The following is a 22,024-nucleotide window of genomic DNA, read 5'->3' as shown; positions in this document are numbered from 1 at the left end:
TAGATTTAACATTGCGGATACACAGTCTGAATCCCAAGACTATGCACAGGAATGTAGGATTACCACCCTCGCTTACCGCAGGACTATGCATACAAGAATGAGTGGAATATATTAAAAATACAAACAACATACTTATAAGCTGGAGCAGCGCTGCAAGCAGGAGTAGCAACAGGACAAACTGATTTAGTTATTCTCTCACAGAATGGAAAGTATGGAACAACCTTCCAGTGTTAATAACACATTCAAAAATCGCCTGGATAAACAATGGAAACACCAGGAGCTGTATTACAGCTAATTAACAATCCCACCTGTAAAATCATAAAACTATAAGAAGCATATCTGATTGTATGAAGATCGTGGTTTTGCACCCCCTGTCACCCTAAAATTGTTTTCAGATCCGGTGGCATGCTTCGTTTATTTAGAAACACGATCTGATAGGGCGAGTTTGCAGCGTGTCGGTAAAAGTACAAGTTTAGAATTTAACGCCGAGTCAGTCGTTCACGGAGGCGGCGGAGCTAATTTCATTGCTTTGTTGTTAATCACAGCGAGTAATAAATATATAACATTTATAGAAGACATACAGACAACTGTCGGACATCTTCAGCTTGTTTTACTCTATTAATGCAGGGATTAAAGCCCAAAATTCGATGACACCATCTGTGTACGATCACGTATTTCGTTGTGTAAAGTGAAATCACAAGATTGACATGCTCCCGATCTTAATTACTGAAGTTTCACTCCGTAGAAAATTTCCCATATGAAAAAAGAAAAGCCAAATGAAAGCATATATCACACTCATGTTTACCTTCTTGAAGTTCTTCAGATTTTCTGCTGTTCGCGCACTTTCACCACGCATGCGCATGTTCATGGCCTACTAACTAATATATTTAACGAAGTGGTTGGTGCGAAATTCCGAATCCAAGTTCATCTTTTTTATTTAATTCTTCATGATGTAAAAATAATAAATATTGAATATAATGATAGCAGTATTACAAAAATCTAAAAAAATCCACCGATACGTAACCAATATATTTTTATGAATTCATTCCGGAAAATATCATTTGAGTCTCAGAATATTAAGAATGCCGCATTTTCAAACATTTTAGTGATCAAAAAATAAGGCAGACAACAAGCATGACTACCTCTGGCGTGAAACTTCTTTCCAGAATAAAACCAAGACTTCCTGAGAAATGGAAAGGTGGAAAAATAGAGAAAATAGGTAAAAGATTATTCAGTAAGAAAGAAATGCGTCGAATAACTGACTATCGGTAATTTCTAAGTTTAACTTTCAATTTGCAGTTGAGAGGTCACCGCACAGTACAACGTATTGAACATATACAGCTGATTTATGTCTGATGAAATATGTTTATAGTTGGGGCCAAAACTGGCAACAGTTTAGTCCCCAGCTTGGCACTCTACGCTTCACTAAAGATAACCTTCCACTAGCCGAAAATAGTAATAAAAAGTGGCAACGTCAACTCCTAATGATAGCTGTACACAGCACTGGTTCTTCATGTTAGTAGTACATGGGGGCCGAGCTGTACACAGCACAGGTTCTTCATATTAGTAGTACATGGGGGCCGAGCTGTACACAGCACAGGTTCTTCATATTAGTAGTACATGGGGGCCGAGCTGTACACAGCACAGGTTCTTCATATTAGTAGTACATGGGGGCCGTCAATTCTGAAGGTTAGTTCAAAAGGCGTTGGACAAAAAGGTATTTTTTAAAGATGATATGAATTTGAGTTTTAGTGATGAGGTAGGTAAGACACTGTGACAAGTGATTTGAAGGTGTCTGCAGAAACAAAACCTGGAATAGTGAGTTCCATTGTATGATAGATTTTGGATAGAATAATATCAAAGTGTTTATAGCAGTATGTAGAGGTTTGTATGAGCCTGAAAGCATGATGGGTTGTGATGGCTTGAATGAGTGCACAAGTCAACAGAGAGGAGATTTTCAGCATGAAGTGTGACAAGGCCATGTACTATTTTGTAGATCATAATAAGTCTGTTTTTACAAGCAGCGAATGTGATGTGGTGCCCAATGTAGAGATTCAATCATGTTAGCGATGGAGCTTGTATTGTGGTAATTGTTACATATGTATCTAATAAGTCTGTTTTTACAAGCAGCGATAACATGTGGAGAGTTTAGTTTTAAATTTCACAGAAGGAAGTTACATTGATGCTACTGTTATTCAAATACAGCAGAAATTATTTCAAAGCTTTTGCTAGGGTTGATCCCATGACTAATAGCTAATTCCTGATTGATCTTGAGAGAAATTCTTTGTTTGAATCGTAGCAATGTTAATGTGAACTGAAAAGTTGTTTATCTGTGTGAAAGAACGTGGAAAAACACACATCCTGCCATGTACCTTGACCTGGAATCTGTGGGTCGTCTGTGTGATAAATGACTAACTCTACCAACTGAGCCAAAGAAGCATTCTTGGTCAGCTGAGTTACAGAGACTGTATCTAACACTATGTATTAGCCACACCAAACTGCTCCTTTTACACCAGATTGACATAATCCTATTTGATAGAATAGTATATCCTAGAATTATGAAGTAGTATCAGTGGGCGGACAACTTTTCCCTAGTAGGAAGCAAAACTTTTTTGAATTTGGTGACATAATTTTATGTTACACATACAGGTTGGTGCTCATTGTCTTCATACTCTTATTTGTTGTCTGTGCACATTTTGACATTTGTCTCTAGATGTTCAGCATGCTGAATGACAAAAATTTGAGCAGTTGTTAAAAGGAAAACATAATGAATTGTCAAACTTTTTATAACTGAATATTAGTCATCTTCAACTGATCCTTTTCTGGAAGACTAACTTGACCCCTGTGACAGGATAAAGATCAAGGTCATTTCTATTCACAAACTTTGTCAAGCTCTATAAATCTACCAGCCAAAGATTATGAATTTAGGTCATTTGGTTAATCGGGGTCGTTTGAGCAGTTTAACAAATATGATGTGTATTTCTTTTCCTAAACTGTCATGGATTTCATCCCAGGAATCTATCGGACAAGTACCACCATTTTGAACCTTCTGGTTAATCATGAGTAGGAGCAGTTAATATCATCTTAGGAACCTATCTAATTATAAATCATTTGACTTCTATGACATGGTTCAATCTTAAAAGGTCATTGGTTTTCGCAAAACTTCTTGGCTTTCATTCCAGGGACCTACAACCCAAATATTATACCTTCTGGTAATTTTAGACTGTTTGAATTATCTGAAGAAGTTGTTAAATTCTTTGAACCCTTTGACCTTGAGGATTATTTGATTTCTTTTTACAAACTTTCTAAGCTTTATCTCAGATACCCTTAATACCAACAGAATATCATGTCTCTACCCTAAATGTTTCTTCTTCAGGAGTTGTAACAGACACTGCAACAAGGCAAACAATTAAAGTAATCTCTGTTATCTATTGGTAATTGGTCTGTAGATAATGGATTGAAGAAAAAAAAAACAGAAATCAATAGAAAACAGGTGAAGTGGAGGGGAATCAGTGTTAATCTATAACCTAAAATATTGAAGTTATTAAATTAGGCTAAAAACTGTATTTTTACAGTTTCTGAATGAGGTGATGGAAAAGGTACTTTAAATTAATATGTTATCATGTTTTGAATGACTGTTCTATTTTTTTTCAGCAAATTATTTTAATATCATCCTCAATGACTACCACATGGTATATAAAGACACAATCCGTGATATGAAGGATCGACCTCTGAAGGCATCTGTGTATGTATCGCTCTTGGCAACAGCTGGGGCCCTCATCAAAACCAATCCAACTACACCGAAAGAAAACTATCAAGCACATTTACTGGAATATCATAATGATGTGGGTGTTGTTGGAGTTTCAGTAAGGAATCCGGAATCTGTTAATTTTCTACAGAAAATGTTTGCAGCACATAAAGACTATAAACTAAAGTTTCATAACTTTTACCTGTTTACACTTGTAAGGATTGATGCAGGATCTACAGGAGTGGATTTGTTTGCTTCCAAGTGTAAACAAATCAAACCTCACTGGAAAGAATTCCATAAAAGTATTGTGGATGTGTGTGTATTTGGACGTTGGATTAATTTGGAGAAAGCCATGCAAGATTATGATGTTAATCCTTCTGAATGGGAAAAATAAATTGAATAATAGATGCAAATAGAATTTGTTCTAGTGATTTCAACATTTTAATTTAATGAATGTAAGATAAAAATAATCTTGGCGCCAATCATTTGTTCATGATCACATGATAGATCAGGAAAATGGGATCTCTTGCTATGGTTATTTTGTTTTCTTTTTCAATTTCTGCATCCATTCAAACAATATAATTTCATTACTACAATGACATGCTGGAGTTTTGGCTTTCTATTTGTAAATTAAAATTTGACCTTGACCTTTTGATCTTCACTTTCAGATTATGATATTGTGTCTGGAATATGAGCTCTCTGGGTAATTGAAGACATTCATTGCTTGCTATTTTTAGACCTTTTGACATTGAAGGTCCAGAGTACATATTAGGATTGAGTGCCTAAAGCCAGTGAAGTCTCATGAACAAATGTGGTTTACAAGGTTGTGAGGGTTATGTCCCCTTCAGCATGGCTTAAAGATATTGGTGCAAATTGTCTTTCCCTATCGTATCCCATAAAATATGATCTGTTTGATACCATCTTCAAGACAAATTGATTTAAAACAGTTTTTTCATGTCTCAAGCTTGATTGTAAAATTTTTACATTATCAATAAAGTGTAAGTGTATGGATATTCTCCCTATAATCAATATGATAGAATATGAAGCTCATGATGTCATCATGATTGAAATCGGGTGAGTGTGACCTTTACTTCAAGGTAAAATATATGCTATAAGTAAACATCTCTGTTATTGTAAGCTTGATAGAATAACAAGTTACAGACTTAGGTTGTCTGTCCTAGTATTGTCTTTTTGAATATCATTCTGTCTGGAGGGGATTATTACTTTGTAAATTTTTTATAGTCAACTAGTTGTCATTTTACATTTCACATCTAGTATAGGTTAAAGTTCCCGGAACTAGAGGGGGTCTAATACTGGAAGGAAACTGAACAGTACCTGATCAGAAAATGAAATCCTGGTCATCTAAGTGGCACTAAATTTTAAATACAGTTTGAATTAAGAACTTAAATGCTTGTCATCTCTAAAGTTCTAAAATGCTAAGTACATTAAGACTAAACCATATCAAAGTCTGTGTTTTATGTGTTGTCATAAAATACAAAAACAAATAAAATAACTCTTTTACGAAACACTTTATTTGAGATATCTTGTAGAACATGTAAATGAATGCTTTATAAAGCTAATGGAATGTTCCAAAGGTACAGATAAATTAAGTCACAACCAGAAGGTCGAGTAATCACATTGTAACAAACGATGGAGGTGACAGAAGCACAGAAATTAAACATACATCTACATCACAGAAACAATATACACCTAAGACTCATGATAACCATGGCTATCCTTGCACCATGTTAGTAACGGGTAATAGTAAGATTTCATTTAGAACTGTAGACAAATGTTTAAATGAAAAGAATTGTTATCTGCCATTTTATTGTTGATGTAATATGATAATGAATGAATTAGACCTATGAATCATATTTTGAAAACATGATAATTGACTCCCCAATGTTTTATTTTAATAGCGAGGCCAGGTATAAGAACTTCAAATTCTTTATCTGTGAGGAGTTAATGAGAACTGTTGCTCTACAATTGGTCTTAAAATACTTTCATGAAACAATCTAAAAATGTCCTTTCTGATTAACGCGGGAATAGGAAGTCCATTTAGCATAATGTCTCGTCATATTCTACATCATGCTCATGGTACTGCATATCAAAATTGAACTACTGTTGATGTGAAATTTATACACAAAATATAATGCTGGCTATTTCAAAAATGTGCTTTGTGCAAACAAATACATTTACAGGTATTTACTTACAAAATAAACAAGGTCTAGAAAGAAGTTTTTCACATTTTGTCTTTTGTCACCCCAATACAAAAACATGAATGATAATGAGATGATGATGTCTCAAAATGGAACTCTCTAATGTGCACAGATAAAAAATACACATTCTAAATTAAATGGCAAACTTCAAAGATATCAAATATCCCATTAGACTTTGTGCTTGTTGAACATGCACATTACAGAGTTCCAAAAATGAAATAATGTTCTGATGAGTCACAACCATAGTGTTTGAAGTATAAATGCTTAAAGCTGTGTAGGTGAATATACAATGTTTAAGGAACATCCAGGTGAACAGAGAATACATCGACTCCAGAGGATATAGAATCCGTAATAACATATTATATAATAATCCTTGCTACTTATAATCTTCATGTAAATGCATAAGCTGTTTTTTTTCAAGGTTTTTATTTTTGTGTTTGTAACAGAGGTCATTTCTTATTTCAATGCATCCACTAGGAATCAAACCCGGAACCTCTGGTTTATTAGTCTGACACTCAACCAACTGAGCTTAAGAGAAGATCTCTTTAGCCAAGTGCTAGTGCGGCTAGTATTTACCAGGGTAACATGTTCCCTGGGTGTAAATATCTTTAGCACTAATACATTTAATATCCATGAAGAATATCAGACATTTACAGCTTTTTTTATTAGCATACAATTTTACAGTTTACTCGTAATGTAAACTTAAATGTTCCCAGAGTAAACAGAAAAGTTAAAATGCCCAAGAATGAATTTTGTCTTGGCATTTTCTCAGTAATTAACTCAAGTGTTTCACAACAGATTAACTTTATGTGGGAAAACAATTGATACTCTGTACCTTATGTATTGTAAGTAAAGATCAGTTATCTTTGTCTCTGGGAATTAACTCTAGAAGAACATTGTTTCACCTTCAAAAACATAGAGGTCACAGAGAATACAAACAGCAAATACAAGGATCAACGACCAGGCTCACAAACACACAGCATTGTACAACAGTACCAATGTACACCTATCTATACCCACATACTGACCCATTCTTCTTGTTGTTGAAGAGATATGGATTTCCAGAATGTTTAAGATTTTTTTTCTCCATTTCTAAACATATATCCAGTATCCCATGTACTTTTTTTTTTAGTAAGAATTCAAAGCAGTCAAGTAAAAAAACAAAGAATTGTGATTTGAAATATTATGACAGTTTACTGAAATAATTTTTAACAACAAAGATGGGTCAATATCTAGAAATTATACATCCTCCTGGCAAAACTGCTGATATACCTCAATTTTCACAAACATCAACTGTACAGTATTGTTATGATACATTTATAAACACTTATTTGTAGATGACATATTTGTCATATATCTGACCAATTTAGACCAGTTGATTTGTTTGTAATACCCGCACATAAGTCCACATTTGGATCTATCTATATTAGGTACAATATGTAAATCTGTGTTAACCAGGCATTCAGGGACAAGTTTCCTATGAACTTGTATAATCTGAAAACAGTTAACACCAAATTATATTGTACATAAATGATACAAACTGTTGTAATCTGTTTCTGCATAATATTACTGATCACTACAAGTCTATCACGTGAAAATTTCCTTTCAATTAGATTATGAAACCAATAAAAAAATCTTTTCATGGCAGATGATAATTTCAACTTGAAACTATGATGCAGAATTTTTTATGTTTTAATTTATTCTTCAAAAACATGTAAGAGTCAATCATTGTTTAGGCCAGAGTTCTGACTTATCACAATAAGTTACTAAAAGTAACAATTTTGTGATCTATAGTAGAATGAAATTAATGCTTTACATGGTCAGACGCCATGCACTGGCATCTATTTCACAAATGACGATTAGGTAAATGGCTGATGGATGTAACAGGATTATGAGCCTGAAATTTATTATGCCCTTCATGTGTATTTTTGAAATACACAAACGTACAGTAGTTATACAGTAGATGATAAAACGATTAATGACAGTACATCTTGTTTAGTGACAAAATATTAGTAGTTTTTATCAAACAATGTGTTAGTAAAACTTTTACACTTTTTAAAAAAATACCCTTGAAACTTTCAATAACCATTAACTTCCTGACTGAAATGTTAATAGATCTAGAAGTTATAACTGTATGCTATGACTGGACACCAGTTAGGATTCTATATATACAGAGTGTTTATTGCACGATGCCTTACCGGTATCAGTTACAGGGAGCAATACACAGACATATCAACAAAAAGACAAGATATTGTTACAGAAACAATACAAAGGTTTTCATAAAATACAGAGAGTTCAAGAATAAGGGAGTAAAAAAAAATTATATTGAGAATGAACATTTTCTTGGGAAAATGAATATTTTCAAACATGTAATTATGGATATACTTTGATTTATAATCTACTTCTACCAAGATTTTAATTCATTATCAAACTTTATAAATATTTAACAATCATTTTACTAAATGACAGTTAGCTATTTCCTTGAAATTAAATATCATAATATTCAATGTTTAATACATGATCTTGTAAACAGGAAAAAAATCTAACCATTTTTATGCTGCAAAATATCAGGCTATAGTTTTTGTTCACAATAAAAACAAAAATGGTCAGTGATCCATAAATAAGTCAAGATATCAACATTTCCTTTGGCATTGTTAGATTTTGTTGTGAAATCTTAATTAAGTATTTTGTTCCATTTTATAAGTTAACATAGCACTTTTGAGTGGAAATATTGAATATTATGCAATAATATTAAGTTAATACAACAGTCAAATTAACATGTTAGATTTTGGTATGTTTATAAATTACATATTTTATAATATACAGTGTATATATATTTAATTATCACTTGCTAAAAATCAGCACTTTCAAACAGATCTGTCACTGAGTTTCAAAGACTTTTAAATAGGAGTCAGTGAGCCTTCTAAATAAACATGTATCAACATTTTCTTCGTTGTTTCCACAATTGATAGAGCTTAGATCTCTGGAGTTGGGAGTAGAGAAACAAAGATCCTGTAACTCAAACCAATGTGACAGGACAGCTGAAGACATAAAGCAAATTATGACAATGAAATGATAAGAGGAAGCCAATAGAACTATAGTATAGAAATAGGGTCAAATGACCTGTCACATGACTAGTTATAGTTCCGTGGCATCACCAGTGTCCAGTAGAGACAGAGATCCGTAGAAATGGGCTGGTACATTAACAACTTCACTGATTGGTCGAGAGCCCGGTTTAATATTGAGCTGCTTCGGTGATGATGTCAATCCTGGCTTACACTTCTTACTTTTTTCGAACTGTGCTTGACACACATAGTTTTTACTGACTCGATTTGGATGGGGGTTTTCTCGCTTGGTCTCTCCTTGTTGCACGTTTTCATCCATGGAACATGTCTCATCATCTGTGATGTCAACATCCTTGTCGTCCGTTTTGATATTTGTGGATATTGGTGCAATGGGAACAACACTCACATCCTCATCTGTTTCCTTGGATGTTTGTGGTGTGTACAAACCTACCCCAAGTTCATTACTATCCGAATAGTCCTGCAATGTCTTAATATCAACAGGGTGTCTCTTGATATTAAAGTGACTGTGCTGGAGAAAGTTTTCCGCGGATTTTGACGGCAATGTTACACATTTCTTCTTCAGCGGGGTGGCAGAGAGATTGTTTGTGCCATATGCTGGGTCACTGTATGTACTCCCAACACTGCGGGCTCCACCATCCAAAGCAATCATGAGGTCGCTCCCCGTCGCAGGCAGATTTACAATGTCCACACAACTGTAGGGGGAAGTCTCCACTGTTCTCAAAACATCCTGACTAGATGATAACTGTTTCTTTTTCCACACTGGTGAATTAGGATCTCTGAGAAATGTCTTATTACTTTGAATTCCATAATCATAGCGAGGGGTTGGCCCCCGCTGAGGAGTCTGCGGAGGATGACCCTGAGTTACTCCATACCCATACTGCCTCCTCTCTAGAGTGCCTCCTGCTGGCTGCAGCCTGGAGAAGATGGAGCCTGCTGCAGAAATCATGCTTCCCCTGCCACTGTCAGTTCCTGCTTTCTCTCCACTTGTTCGTAGATACATCCTCTGTGGGTCTCCATAGAGCTGAGACTGAAAATGACAATAGCCCGGTTAACAAAGAAAACAGAAATAGTGTTAAAACCCTTCAGTTACATGGAATTGACATGAAATCAACTTCTTTAAGCTTCCCTGTAATAGATGTTATTTTGTTTTAGTAATTCAATTCATTTGACGTCATGCTATTTCATCAATATTCTTACAGAACCAACAAACTGTCACCATGTGTATTTTTAAGATGAATAACATTGCTTGACTAAAAAAATGCTGAAATACAGAAACAAACTAGAAGAATACAAATTCTGTGGCACAAACAACAGGATAAAATCACTGAAGTAACGTTTCTTCTGCAAAAGGTGTGGCATTGAAATTTTCACCTTTGAAGGTTTCTATCTATACCTCTGTGACCTCTTCATTATATATAAGGTCATAGCTACCTTGGTTAATGTGCCATTTTTGTTGATCAGGGGAATGTCTATTGATCCATCAGGAGAAGATGGTGAAGAACTGTCACGACGGCGGCCATCAATTCTCTCATAGATGCTGTCGGAGTCATCAGAACTTGGTGACTGTGGCGGTAGAGGGTCAGGCATTGGCTGCAAGGGAGATAACTCAAAATAGAACTGTGTTCAAATGACCAATAGTTATATCTATCTATTCGTCTTTAACATCACATATATATGTCATCTTTCAGTCATTTTCAACATTTCATTTCTCAAAAGAACTTGACAACACCCAAACCATTTTATCTTAATTTTCCTGAGTATGATGAAAACTGATACATGTATGTACACCAGATAAATGGCAGCTGCATTGAACAAGAGGAACAAACTTTCCTTAATCATTGAAGATGGACAGTTTTTGGCACATCTATTCTGATATATGAGAAAGCTTCAGCTTCTAGCAGACTTATCTATATCTCTTTTCATGAACAAAGCATCATGAACAAAATGACCCTCTATGTACACCATCTGTAAAGACTTACTGGTACATACACACTTTACATATAAATGTATATAGCTTCAGTGGTTTTTTTTTCACTTCTGTAAAATCAATTTCAATTTTCAATGCAGCTCTATTTCTAAAATGACACTTTACAAAATAAAGAACAAGAACACATTTAAACAGACAGAACAAGGAGTGGAGTGTAGGAGTAAACAGGTTTATGCTTAGTCTAATGACACACAGAGTACAAGTCTAAACATCAATTTAAAAAATGTCATGTTGAAACATGGAAAAATTCTCTTGAAAGTGTCATTAGATTAAGTGAAGGTGTAGTTAGTGAGGTTAAACATAAAGATAATATCGTGGATACATGCCAGTGCAGTCCTTACCCTGAAGAAGTAAGTTCCGGACGTCCAAGTTGAGGAACTGTAGTCCGGAACGAAATTCTTTCCAAAACAAAATTTAGAAGTTTGATGGATTGTTGAAATCACAAAACTTCTATAAGTATTTTGTTCATCGATTTTGTTTTGTTGACACAGTATTTTACGTGTTTTGATAATTCTGTCAACATTGGTACACCAAACTGTAATCACACTATTCCCGTCTTTCAATTTCTGCTTAGAATTTTTTGTTTAGGTGTTAGTAAGCATTAATAAATTAAAGGGAGATAATTAAAGGGCAGATAACACTTACAATTGGTGGGAGAGGAACATGAGGCATGATGATGTCATATGGTTTAAACTTCTGTTTGACAGTGGTAACACAGCGTCTGTTCAAAAACAAATGAGATATGCATGTAATTATAAATATCAGAAAATGAAATTACATTGTTTTCATATTTCTACTATATCATTTTATTTTACTCAAATTCCTATCTGTCCACAGTGGATTCATCATAAAGTGTATGGATGTCACTATTCAAGCTGATAGGACTTTTTTCAGGGTTACAACCCTTTTATATGGCCCATGCATCTCCATTTGTATGTTTGCTTTACTCTAATTATTTATCCGTAGAACTGCAGGCAGTACATATGTATTCCCCAAGTTATAAATTTTCTGATCTTATTTACTGAAAGTCCTCAGGATGGGTAACAGTAGACATAAAACATCTTTAAGAGATAGATACTTACTTGACAAAGATGATGACACTGCAAAGAGCCAGTATACAGATAAAAACCACAGCAGCAGCAATACCCCCAATCTCCTCCATAGATATCCCCACTGTATCAGATACAAAATAGAGATCAATTAAACAGGAACTAGAATCAGTGACACTGTGTATGATTAATAATCTTTTTGTCTTAAACACTTACTATCTGCATCAACTTCCAAAGATTTTAACTTAAGACATGTTTAATTATCGATAGATATTAATGTATTGGACTTCTGTGTAATTACCAACACAGCTGATCATATGCATGTAACATTCATATTACTTTAAATTCTATGAAAAATCTCTCGAAGGAAATATCTTGAGACCAGGTCTCTCTGTTTACTCACCTTTGATTGGATGTTGCACAGTAGTGTACAGAGGAGAAGTTACTGGTCCCTGTCCTGCATCAGCCTCCGCAGCCATCCACACTCGATAGGTTGTTTCTGTCTCCAGATGTTGAAGAGTGAATGTCGTTGTTTTGCCATTCACTGTCATAACCTTTACTAACCCTGTAATACAAAGAGGTTAAAGTTAATCCAGTGACATTAAGAAGTAAAAAATAAATAGAGGAGAAAGGGCAATCTTGTAATAAAAAGTGGCAAAAAGGGCAAAAATAAAAGGTGTGTTGAAGACTGATGTTGAAGTTTGAATATGTATTTCAGGCCAAATTTAATTAAGACTGGGACGAAAGTGAATGATTTTCTGTGAAGAAAACCTGCCATTTACAAAATCATATCATTTACAAAGTCATATCAGTATAAGCCTGATTACCTGTACAGTTTCCATCCCTGGATGAGGTACAGAAGAAGATGAGAAAGGACTGTATGTAGCCATGAGATTCATGACATTGGAACAGGTCCCAATCCAGTCGTACCCTGTTGTCCCCTGGATACTCCATCAACGCAAAGTTCTTAGGGGCCATTGTAGGTCCTGTATAACAGTATAATGGCTAGGAATAAAGGCTTTCAGATAAACAGAGTTATAAAAATGATGCCAATGGAAACATTTGTTAAAACATAATGCAGGAAAAGTACATTTGTTTTGGACAAATTACATTTTTATCAACTGACATTGTAAACTTCTCAAATATAAATGTATTAGCTGTATCTCAAAAATGATTCCAAAATCAATCTTACTTTCATTCTTGTTAAAAAGACAGGAGTTCCATAATATTCCGCTGCTTATTTTCTCCCCTGACGACATCTTGGTTTCCATGGAAATGCCAAATATAGTAAACTCTAGAGATGTCCTTGACACGTTGGTGTAGAACTCAGTTGTGCTTCGATTCAAAACTTTCCATTGTAAAGGATCCTGGAAATAGCATGTACATATTTCATTATTGATGTGACCCAAATTCTAAAATTAAACATTGTCTGCTGGACTTGATGATTGCAACTGTTTCATATTGTCAAGACCACTGTGTATCCTGAATTTCTTGATCCACAATTATTTACAAAATAACTCTTCAACCTTTGGATTTCTGAACAAATAAGTCATGACCCCTGACTTACTATTAGTGATATAAATACAGTAACCAAGCAGCTTTTATCTACCATGGTGACCTGTGGTTTTCTAATGAACACCCTGACCCTTGATTTACCCTGCTTATCATGACTTTTTTATCACTGACCTACACCCTGACCCTTGACTTACCCTGCTAATCATGACCTCTTTATCACTGAGCTGTACCCTGACCCTTGACTTACCCTGCTAATAATGACCTCTTTATCACTGAGCTACACCCAGCTACATCATTCATAACTTCATCATTACTGAGCTACACCCAGCTACATCATGATCTCTTCATCACACAGCCTCAGACCCTTGACTTACCGAGCTACATCTGTGTAGATTAGGGGATCCTTTACACATGTACACTGTGTAGGAAGCAATAGAGAAATCAGCATCTCCTTCATCAGGCCGTGGTGCTGACCAGCTCATTCGCACCAACTTCTTGACATCATTAGTCGCATTAACTGCTTCAACAACAAAGCTTTCTGGAAATGGTGGCACTGAAAAAAATCATCCAGAGATTAATTCTGCTTGTTTTTATGAACAATGAAGAATACTACACAGGCTTCAGAACAAATTGGAAATCGATCAACACAGACCTAAATTCTCAATAGTCAAGAGTTGCTTAGATATGTAATCTACAATGCATGGATTCTCTTTCTTGTATGTATACATGTGTGTAATTTGGAAAATTAACCAACAACTGGTTATTGTACCATTCAAATAAAAGATGAACTTTTCTAAAAGGTGATTTCCTTAACATTAAATCCCACGATATGCTTAGTAGCAGTGACCTACTTTTGGATTGTGCTGGTATGAAGATGGTGGAAAAGTGTGGTGACAGTCCTGCTTTTGTTGCCCCGCGGATCTCAATCACATAGTCCTGACTCCGAGCCAACACTAGGCTGCCTTGATTGGCATGACTGACATAGGTGTCCTCCTTGCTACCTGTGCTCTGTGTTACCTTGGTGATCTGGTAGAACTTGATCATTCCATTGGCAGCTGTTCGTGGGATAGGCTAGAAACACACAAGTAAGAACAATAACACATCACCATTTTTATTCCATCACAACTATTCACAATTTTACAGATACAAACAATTAAAAACAATTGAGCAGTTACAAATATAATGTCAAGAAAGTTGTAACCATATTTTTCAGATTTAAGATGTTAAAGCATCTGAAACATAACTCATTCTGAGTGAATTAATTAATTCTAAATTAGGTATAAATGATATCTCAAGAAACTACAAACAGTAGTGTGAAGAGATAGCAATGAAATAGAAATATGCTCTGAAATATTGCAAATATCATAAATTAATGCCCACAAAACTATGTTTAATTTATTACCTGCCAATACAGGACAATCTGGCGACAGTCTTTAAGCATGTCACATGACTGCTCCGAAAAACTGCCAGACTGAAGAGATGGGGCAGCGCCAGGCACTGTAAGAGAAAGTGTGTCATGTTGTGTTATATTTGAAAGATAAACAATACTTTAATTGCAGCTTACTGTTATTTTCCTTATCTTTTAAAAAATATTTATTAAACTTTGGTTTCAAAATTGATACCATATAAATTAGAAACTACTAACTATCTTCCTTGGTTAACAGGGTGGTATCCACTTCTTTACTCAGGAACCCATCAATCAGAGGTGAACAGCGAATCTTCACCACATAGACAGTGTAGGGAGTCAGTCCACAGATTGACACATTGGTGTTACCATTGGAAATCTCAAACTTCTGCAAACACAAAGGATAATGTTGATTGTAAAAAATTGTCTACAATGTTATAAAAAACATAATTGTAAATGTAAAAGAAAGTAACACAATTTATAAAGAGTGTTTCTTTCAAAGATATAGTAATAAACGTTTTTTAAAAACCAAAAATTTAGAAGTAGACAACCAACCTTCCAGTGATGTGGATCCCATTCTGAATTGTACTGGAGGTGGAAGACTTTGCTGTTGTTAGGACGTGAGTGAGACCAGGAGAAGACCATACATGTGCTGTTGTAGGTATACTTGACATTACTGACTGCTGCAGGCTCCACTAAAGGTAAAAATACAGGTGAGACAATTGTAACACACTGAAGTATGGAAGTAATGATAATTGAAAATGTAAACAGATGTTTCTGTAGAATTCCCCCCTCCCAAATGATATGGCAGCAACTAATTTCCTATTCATACCAAGGCCTAAATCTGAAGACAGTCACATACAGAGGTATGTCTTTTGACTGGATCTGAATTGATTCACTTTTTCTTCATCTTTACTATAAAATCTGTGATTCTTCTTTCAACATACCCATCTTTTCTGGATATTGAAATTTGTTGTGACAAAGTAAGGCTGTAAGTTTGTCACCTTACTAACGATGTATGTGTATACCTATCACTAGTATTCAAACAATTTGTGAATTTTGGATTACTGTAATGTCTTCGATGAAAAGAAAGCATGTGGCATTGACAACACTCATTTGGAAGCATCTTTTTCATAAGAATGACAAAAGTCTAGGTATTATTTTGGTCTTATAACAATGACTTGACAATAGCAGGCATTGTGGATTGTCATAGTCCTATTATAATCCAAGGCTGTCGGTGCTGATTCTTTAGATGTGTTTCCTAATTCCTGATTCTCTGACCCAAATAAACACTGTTTCATAGCCAGTATACAATATGTGTTTATATAGCACCACAAGTGCCTATTTAGTATTTTTCAAACACGATACAATCACTTATATGTGATGCGTACTCATTAGTGTCATGTCTGGTTGTAAGACATCACACCGCAGACCTCCACAGTAGTGTTAAGCATTGCACCTTAGATGTCAGTGTTTATGAGAAATTCATGTAAATGAGATTTCCAGTAGGAATATCGAGACACAACTACGCCAACTGATTAATCTATAGATAGCATGTGAAGAGCAATATTACAGAAGAATAATCCAATCCAATACATCTCCTTGGAAAACAAGGGAACACCATACACTGCGACTTCATTATCACATTCTGTGTGTTGCTATATGACTATCATCATCTGATAAGATAATTATTTTGATTTTATATGTTGAGTAAGAGTTCTTTCCCTTACCAATGCGTCGTGTGTCCTTCTTCATGAGTCGTGACTTTGCCATGTCCCCTGTGCGTGTGTTATGGATTGTCAGTTGCATATAATACATCATACCGTCATAGTAAGTGCTGTCAAAAGAACTCATCTTCCAGGTACATGATGTTGGTGTAGGATGGGGGCAGTCTGCATGCTCCATGTACCTGTGGAGAAAGAGGTTTTAATCTGCAGTTGAACCTAATATCAACCATGAATGACACAGAATCTTGATAAATCCTTTCAAAGGAATGTGTTAGAATTATGATATTATTACTGATTGTGAAACAAGTCTAAATATATGTATGTTTGATTTACAGAAAAAACAAAAGAAAATTTGTGCTGATTTTAATCTCATTTCAATTTCACAAAACCGGGTCAGAGAACAAACAATTACTAATTATAATTATTTCCATGTTAATGTGATATATGGAACTTAGCATCATTACTTCATATAAAGGATTTAAATCACATGATAAAGAGCCCTGTTAGATTGACTTACTCCACGGTCCAGACTAGGTCGATCTTGATGTCCTCCATATGTATATAGTTGACTCCCAGATTCCATACACATGTCATGTTTTCCCAGTTATACACTCGACAGTCAATGTCCTCCACCACTTTTGGTGCAACTGTCAAATAAAATTTACTTATCAATTAGCTATTCTTTCAATAAAATACATCATATTTTAATACTTTAGTTGAGAAAATGTTCTCTGCAGTTTTAACTTTAATCAATTTTATCCTTTTGGAAAACAGCGTTAAAAAAAAAGACAAAAAAGAATGGTTAGGATTGATACTAAAGCAAATATACACATTTTTATATGTTTTAAGGCAAATGTAACATTGGGCAAAAATAGGCAGTTTTTGACGAGGGCCAAAAAAACTCTGTCATGTGATCTGTACAAAGTAAACATTTATACTTTTGATCTGACCTTCATAAAAAGAACACATGTATTTGACCTTGACATGATACTCACATTCAACCTTGACATACTGGTTGGCGATGACCTTTGGTGTGCCATGAGTGGTGTTGATTTTACAGACATAATTTCCCTCATCGTACATGGACTCAATAGGAAGGCGGAGCTGTATGGTGCGTGTGCTGAGACGAAACACATACTTCCCAGGAATCACCTTGTTATCCTTCCGTGTAAAGTACATTCGTGATGAGTCTTCCACCAGGGGGCGGGTCAAGTTGCATGTTAGCACCACCTCATGGCCGATATAAATATACGGATCATCAGGCAGTAGTACTACAAAATAGACCAGAGATGTAATTATTCAAATATATATGGGCCATTGGGGTTAAATAAACCGAGTTAAACATAGTTCCTACTGCTGAAATTGGAAGTTTTTTACAGTACTTATCAAGCATTTTCTTGTATCTTAAGGTCTTAATTCCAGGCAAAGGATCAATATTGATAGTTTATTGTATTTAAAAGAAAATGTAATTGCTTCTAGTGCACCTTAATGAAAAGACAGCAGTAAAACAAAAACAAAGTTACATTGAAAGTCTTTCATAAACAATTCATTTTATCCAAGACATAACTAATGTTATTGTTCTTTTTGAATTGTGTTAAATTTTGCATCGATCAATTCAACTGCACAGGAGATGCAATAAAGCTGTTGTATTCTGATAGTTTCTCAGTTTAAATTAAATAACTTTTTTACATGAACTGTGATACAAATTGAATTTATTGCAATGTTCAATAAATCTTTGTAAATTTGTTTTACTGTTTTCATCATCAAAGTATTGGTACTCTAGAAAATTAGTTTATCATGCTAGCTCTTGAGATTTATAGTCGAAGTAACATTCAATTAACAACCTGCCAAAACAACTTAATCAGGAAATCTATAAATAGACATATTAGGTCTTATTGTGATTATCTTCAAGTTCAGTTACATAAATTGATTAAGCTATTCAGTTGTCAGTGGGAAAGAAAAAGGAAATTCATGTAAGAGTATGTTGTCAATATATTTGATAAGCTGACAAATCTTTAACAACAGTATTTTAGTGTACCAACTACGTATAACTTCTACCTCATTCTTTATATAGATTTGTTAGCTTAATATCTTACTAAATAATTTATTTTCTAAATTCTTTGAATATTTCAAACAGTATTCTTTTGTAATATTTCTTTCAAGACAATCACGAGCATAAATTAACATAAATATTTTGTAAATGATCATGATGTTGTAAAATTTAATAATGCTTTGTAATAAGACATTCCTGGTTGTAACTTCTGTCCTCCTTTTCAGGAACTTTAATTCCGTTTGCCGATATCCTTTTCATCCCTTTAAAAAGCCCACACCTACATTTTATCCAACATTTAATACTAGCCTCTTGGGCTTAGAGGAGATTTAATATGGTACTAAATTGAAACCTCACTATGCAGAAAATCCCTGTAGACAGAATTTATATCGCTAGGATATTAATAACATCACTTTTGTCTTAAATTACAGTTTGATGAAAGGCGTTGGAGAGAATATTGGAGAGGTAGTTTTGTGATGCCATCGAGATTAGTCACTAATCCAGATGGAATGCTTGGAGCACTAGCTTTAGGTAATATCTACTAGTATCACAGTAGGGTCTTGGAAACAGTTCCCTAATACCTTACTGTCTAAGACCATCTTATAAATTTTAGAATCATTTGAACTAAGAGAGTTATGAGCTGAATCGGAAATTTTAATATATCTGAGCCTCTGGAGAGCTAAACTAAATCAATATGTATGCAATGGGTGTTATGACAACCAAAACCAGGTAGTTCCGTAACAGCTATAATTTACATATTGAAATTGGGGCTGCCATTTGCTTCAACATGAACTCTATGTGAACAAAAAAAAACCTTCAGAATTTTATTTAGAACTATCTTAAAACTCCTCCCATTTGGAAACCTATAAATGCTAGTATAGATATTATGTATCAAATTCTCAATACAAGCTAAATACAGGCATGTCTATCTTAGGCTAAGTATGGGAAAGCAATGTTAGAATCTGTTGTAAAACAAAGGAAAAATACCTATAAGATACGAGTAACAAACCACCCACCCCATCTACCAACACCCCCCCAACTCCTATACAAACCAGAATCAGATCATGATTACGTTAAGAACTTGACTTGATGTTATGATAGTGTATGGGTAGTATGAACCAAACCTATTGAGAGGTTTTCAAGATATGATACTGATTCACAACCCAACAGGATGGATTTACAGTGGTAATAATATATATCCCCCCCTACCTCCCCTAACACCCAAACCTGCCCTCCTCACAAAAGGTACCTCTCACTGTAACCTTCCCACATTAGTAACAAAAGTTGGGTACAATTGGCAAGGGTCAAATGTGTGTAAATAAATAAACATTAAATTCCATGAGTTCAACTTTATTGGTATCATCCAAATGAGAATTTAATGGTGGCCTGTCTCGTTCCATATCAGTGAAAAATACAAGTCATCCTTCCACTGGGAATTAATCATTATTTTTAAATCATCCAACCATGTCCAGGGTTTCTGGCCAGTTAAAGGGTATCACCTCTATGGTGGTCCCTAGCTATTTCTAACTGTAAAAATTATACCAGCAGTCCCTTATCACTCAAAAAAAAATACTATCATCTGGGGTTCGTAAGAGTTCATGATTTATTTCATGAGGATGGTCCCTAGAATGAATTATAATATCAGAGTATATTAAGTTCACATGTTACTGAGTGACAATGATATAAAGACACCCCCAAGGAAATTTAGGATAAATCAACCAAATCATTGATGGATAAAACAGGTTTTAACCTAGTACTTAAAAAAAAATTGTTTATGCATTAATGAGAAGTTACATGTTGATCACTATTCAAAATAAGAAATATTATATATCTTAATATTTTTATCACCATTTAATAAATCGTATATGATCCCCTGTTGTCTTAAGTAAAGATGAACCAGATAAATGACTTTTTAAAATCTACAGTTAAGGATTTTTGATGGCAATCACACACTAAAATACTACATGTAGTATGTAGTTTACTGGTTGCCATTCAAGTATTTACCTCCGATGTCCCCCTCATTGCTGTACATGAAGCCGGAGGCAATGGTTGCCAAGGCGAGGGAGAGAAGAGCGTACAGTGCTACGCCTTCCATACCACCAAGGTAGTGTGTTCATTTCCTTACATGGCAGGGTGGTCGTATCTGCGAAAACAAAGTTATTAACATCAATACACTATTTGCAATTCTTTATGAAAGTAATATAGGGGTTCAACACCTAAGTTAGTAGGCTTCTTTGGGAATTGCTAAGGCTTTTTGTCACAAGTCAAATGTCAGTTACCCTCATCTGCAAGCAACATGCCAACAGATGAGTGCATCAGTTTCTTCATAACAACAGCAATATACAGGTCATGCTGTACACTATCGCACTGAGGCTCTCAAACAATTCCTGTAACATATAGTTTCTGTTAAGAAACCTTGTTCCATACATATAAGATCATGAAAATTGAAGTGTACAATATTTTCATCACATACAGTATACAAAGTTAAATATTTACATAAATTGAGATGTCTACTGCGGATAAACATAAGGAAACAGCACCTTAGTCAACTGCTTTTCTAGCAAATGTTCTAATAATGAAAATTGATTAATAAGAAAAACATGAAATTTTTGTCTATTTTTCGTTGTCATTTATTTGAAGAAATGGTCCTATGGAGGTAAAGCTTATTTGTTAAATTGCAGTATTCACTTAACCAACTGCATATCATGGAGTTTTCAAACAACAAACCTAAGAACAATTTCAAACAACCTTCGTGATAAGACATTTGTATAACCAACCAATTTGATAACACCAAACAATGGAATACCTAATATCGAGCCCCCCACCCCTCCCCTCTTCCAATCGGAATAATGCTTGGCTTTATTTCATACCTACAGATGTAATGGAATGTAATGACTGTATTGACTCATACGTATTATTTCCGTAACCTCCTGATAATGGGGACAGATGCCTGTCTGTGGAGGAGAGGAGGGGACGACCAACTTCCTGCAATTAACGCTATTATTTTGGAATGTCCCAAGCTCCTGCCAATCCCTGGCCCATCCAACCCTCCTCCTATCACTTTGAAACAGATAATTTGATTTGGTCATAATGAGCCACATACAAAATTTGATATTTCAGATTCACTCAGATATTATTTATGGTTGTTTAAATCAGTTTAACTGTCAATTTTGGCGGTATTTGATGGGAGTATAATTGTGTGATAGGGACAAGATAAGGCCAGACTCTCTCGCCTATC

At 34.8% G+C, this 22,024-nt stretch overlaps 2 protein-coding genes across 2 annotated transcripts; one reads left to right on the top strand and one right to left on the bottom strand.

Moving 5' to 3' along the window:
* Positions 1-1,127: 1,127 nt before the first annotated feature.
* LOC132550349 (uncharacterized) lies at positions 1,128-5,985 on the top strand. Its single transcript, XM_060214399.1, has 2 exons — positions 1,128-1,219; positions 3,655-5,985. Exons 1-2 carry the CDS (start codon positions 1,135-1,137, stop codon positions 4,140-4,142), a joined length of 573 nt encoding a protein of 190 aa, XP_060070382.1. The 5' UTR covers positions 1,128-1,134; the 3' UTR covers positions 4,143-5,985.
* Positions 5,986-8,767: 2,782 nt separating this feature from the next.
* Positions 8,768-20,881, bottom strand: LOC132550374 (uncharacterized). Its single transcript, XM_060214425.1, has 16 exons — positions 20,791-20,881; positions 17,732-18,007; positions 17,254-17,383; positions 16,740-16,918; positions 15,565-15,704; positions 15,250-15,397; positions 15,007-15,101; positions 14,456-14,675; positions 13,979-14,157; positions 13,282-13,456; positions 12,917-13,075; positions 12,493-12,654; positions 12,123-12,213; positions 11,686-11,761; positions 10,485-10,643; positions 8,768-10,080 (listed from the first exon to the last, which is right to left on the bottom strand). The coding sequence occupies exons 1-16, from the start codon at positions 20,879-20,881 to the stop codon at positions 9,106-9,108; spliced, it is 3,255 nt and encodes a 1,084-aa protein (XP_060070408.1). The 3' UTR covers positions 8,768-9,105.
* Positions 20,882-22,024: the final 1,143 nt, after the last annotated feature.

This window comes from Ylistrum balloti, unplaced genomic scaffold (genome assembly GCF_031769215.1).
Source record: "Ylistrum balloti isolate Yb309-2 unplaced genomic scaffold, AGI_CSIRO_Ybal_v1 Utg370120, whole genome shotgun sequence".
NCBI lineage: Eukaryota > Metazoa > Mollusca > Bivalvia > Pectinida > Pectinidae > Ylistrum > Ylistrum balloti.
Note: the sequence above shows the minus strand (reverse complement) of the source record. Positions and strands in the feature narration are given on the sequence as shown.

Excerpts from the sequence above, each read along its gene's own strand:
- LOC132550349 (XM_060214399.1), top strand. The coding sequence starts at position 1,135 with ATGACTACCTCTGGCGTGAAACTTCTTTCCAGAATAAAACCAAGACTT. Across the intron at positions 1,220-3,654 it reads TGGAAAAATAGAGAAAATAG|CAAATTATTTTAATATCATC; the intron begins GTAAAAGATTAT and ends ATTTTTTTTCAG.
- LOC132550374 (XM_060214425.1), bottom strand. The coding sequence starts at position 20,881 with ATGGAAGGCGTAGCACTGTACGCTCTTCTCTCCCTCGCCTTGGCAACC. Across the intron at positions 13,076-13,281 it reads TCTTTTTAACAAGAATGAAA|GACCTACAATGGCCCCTAAG; the intron begins GTAAGATTGATT and ends ACTGTTATACAG. Across the intron at positions 10,081-10,484 it reads AAAATGGCACATTAACCAAG|TCTCAGCTCTATGGAGACCC; the intron begins GTAGCTATGACC and ends TGTCATTTTCAG.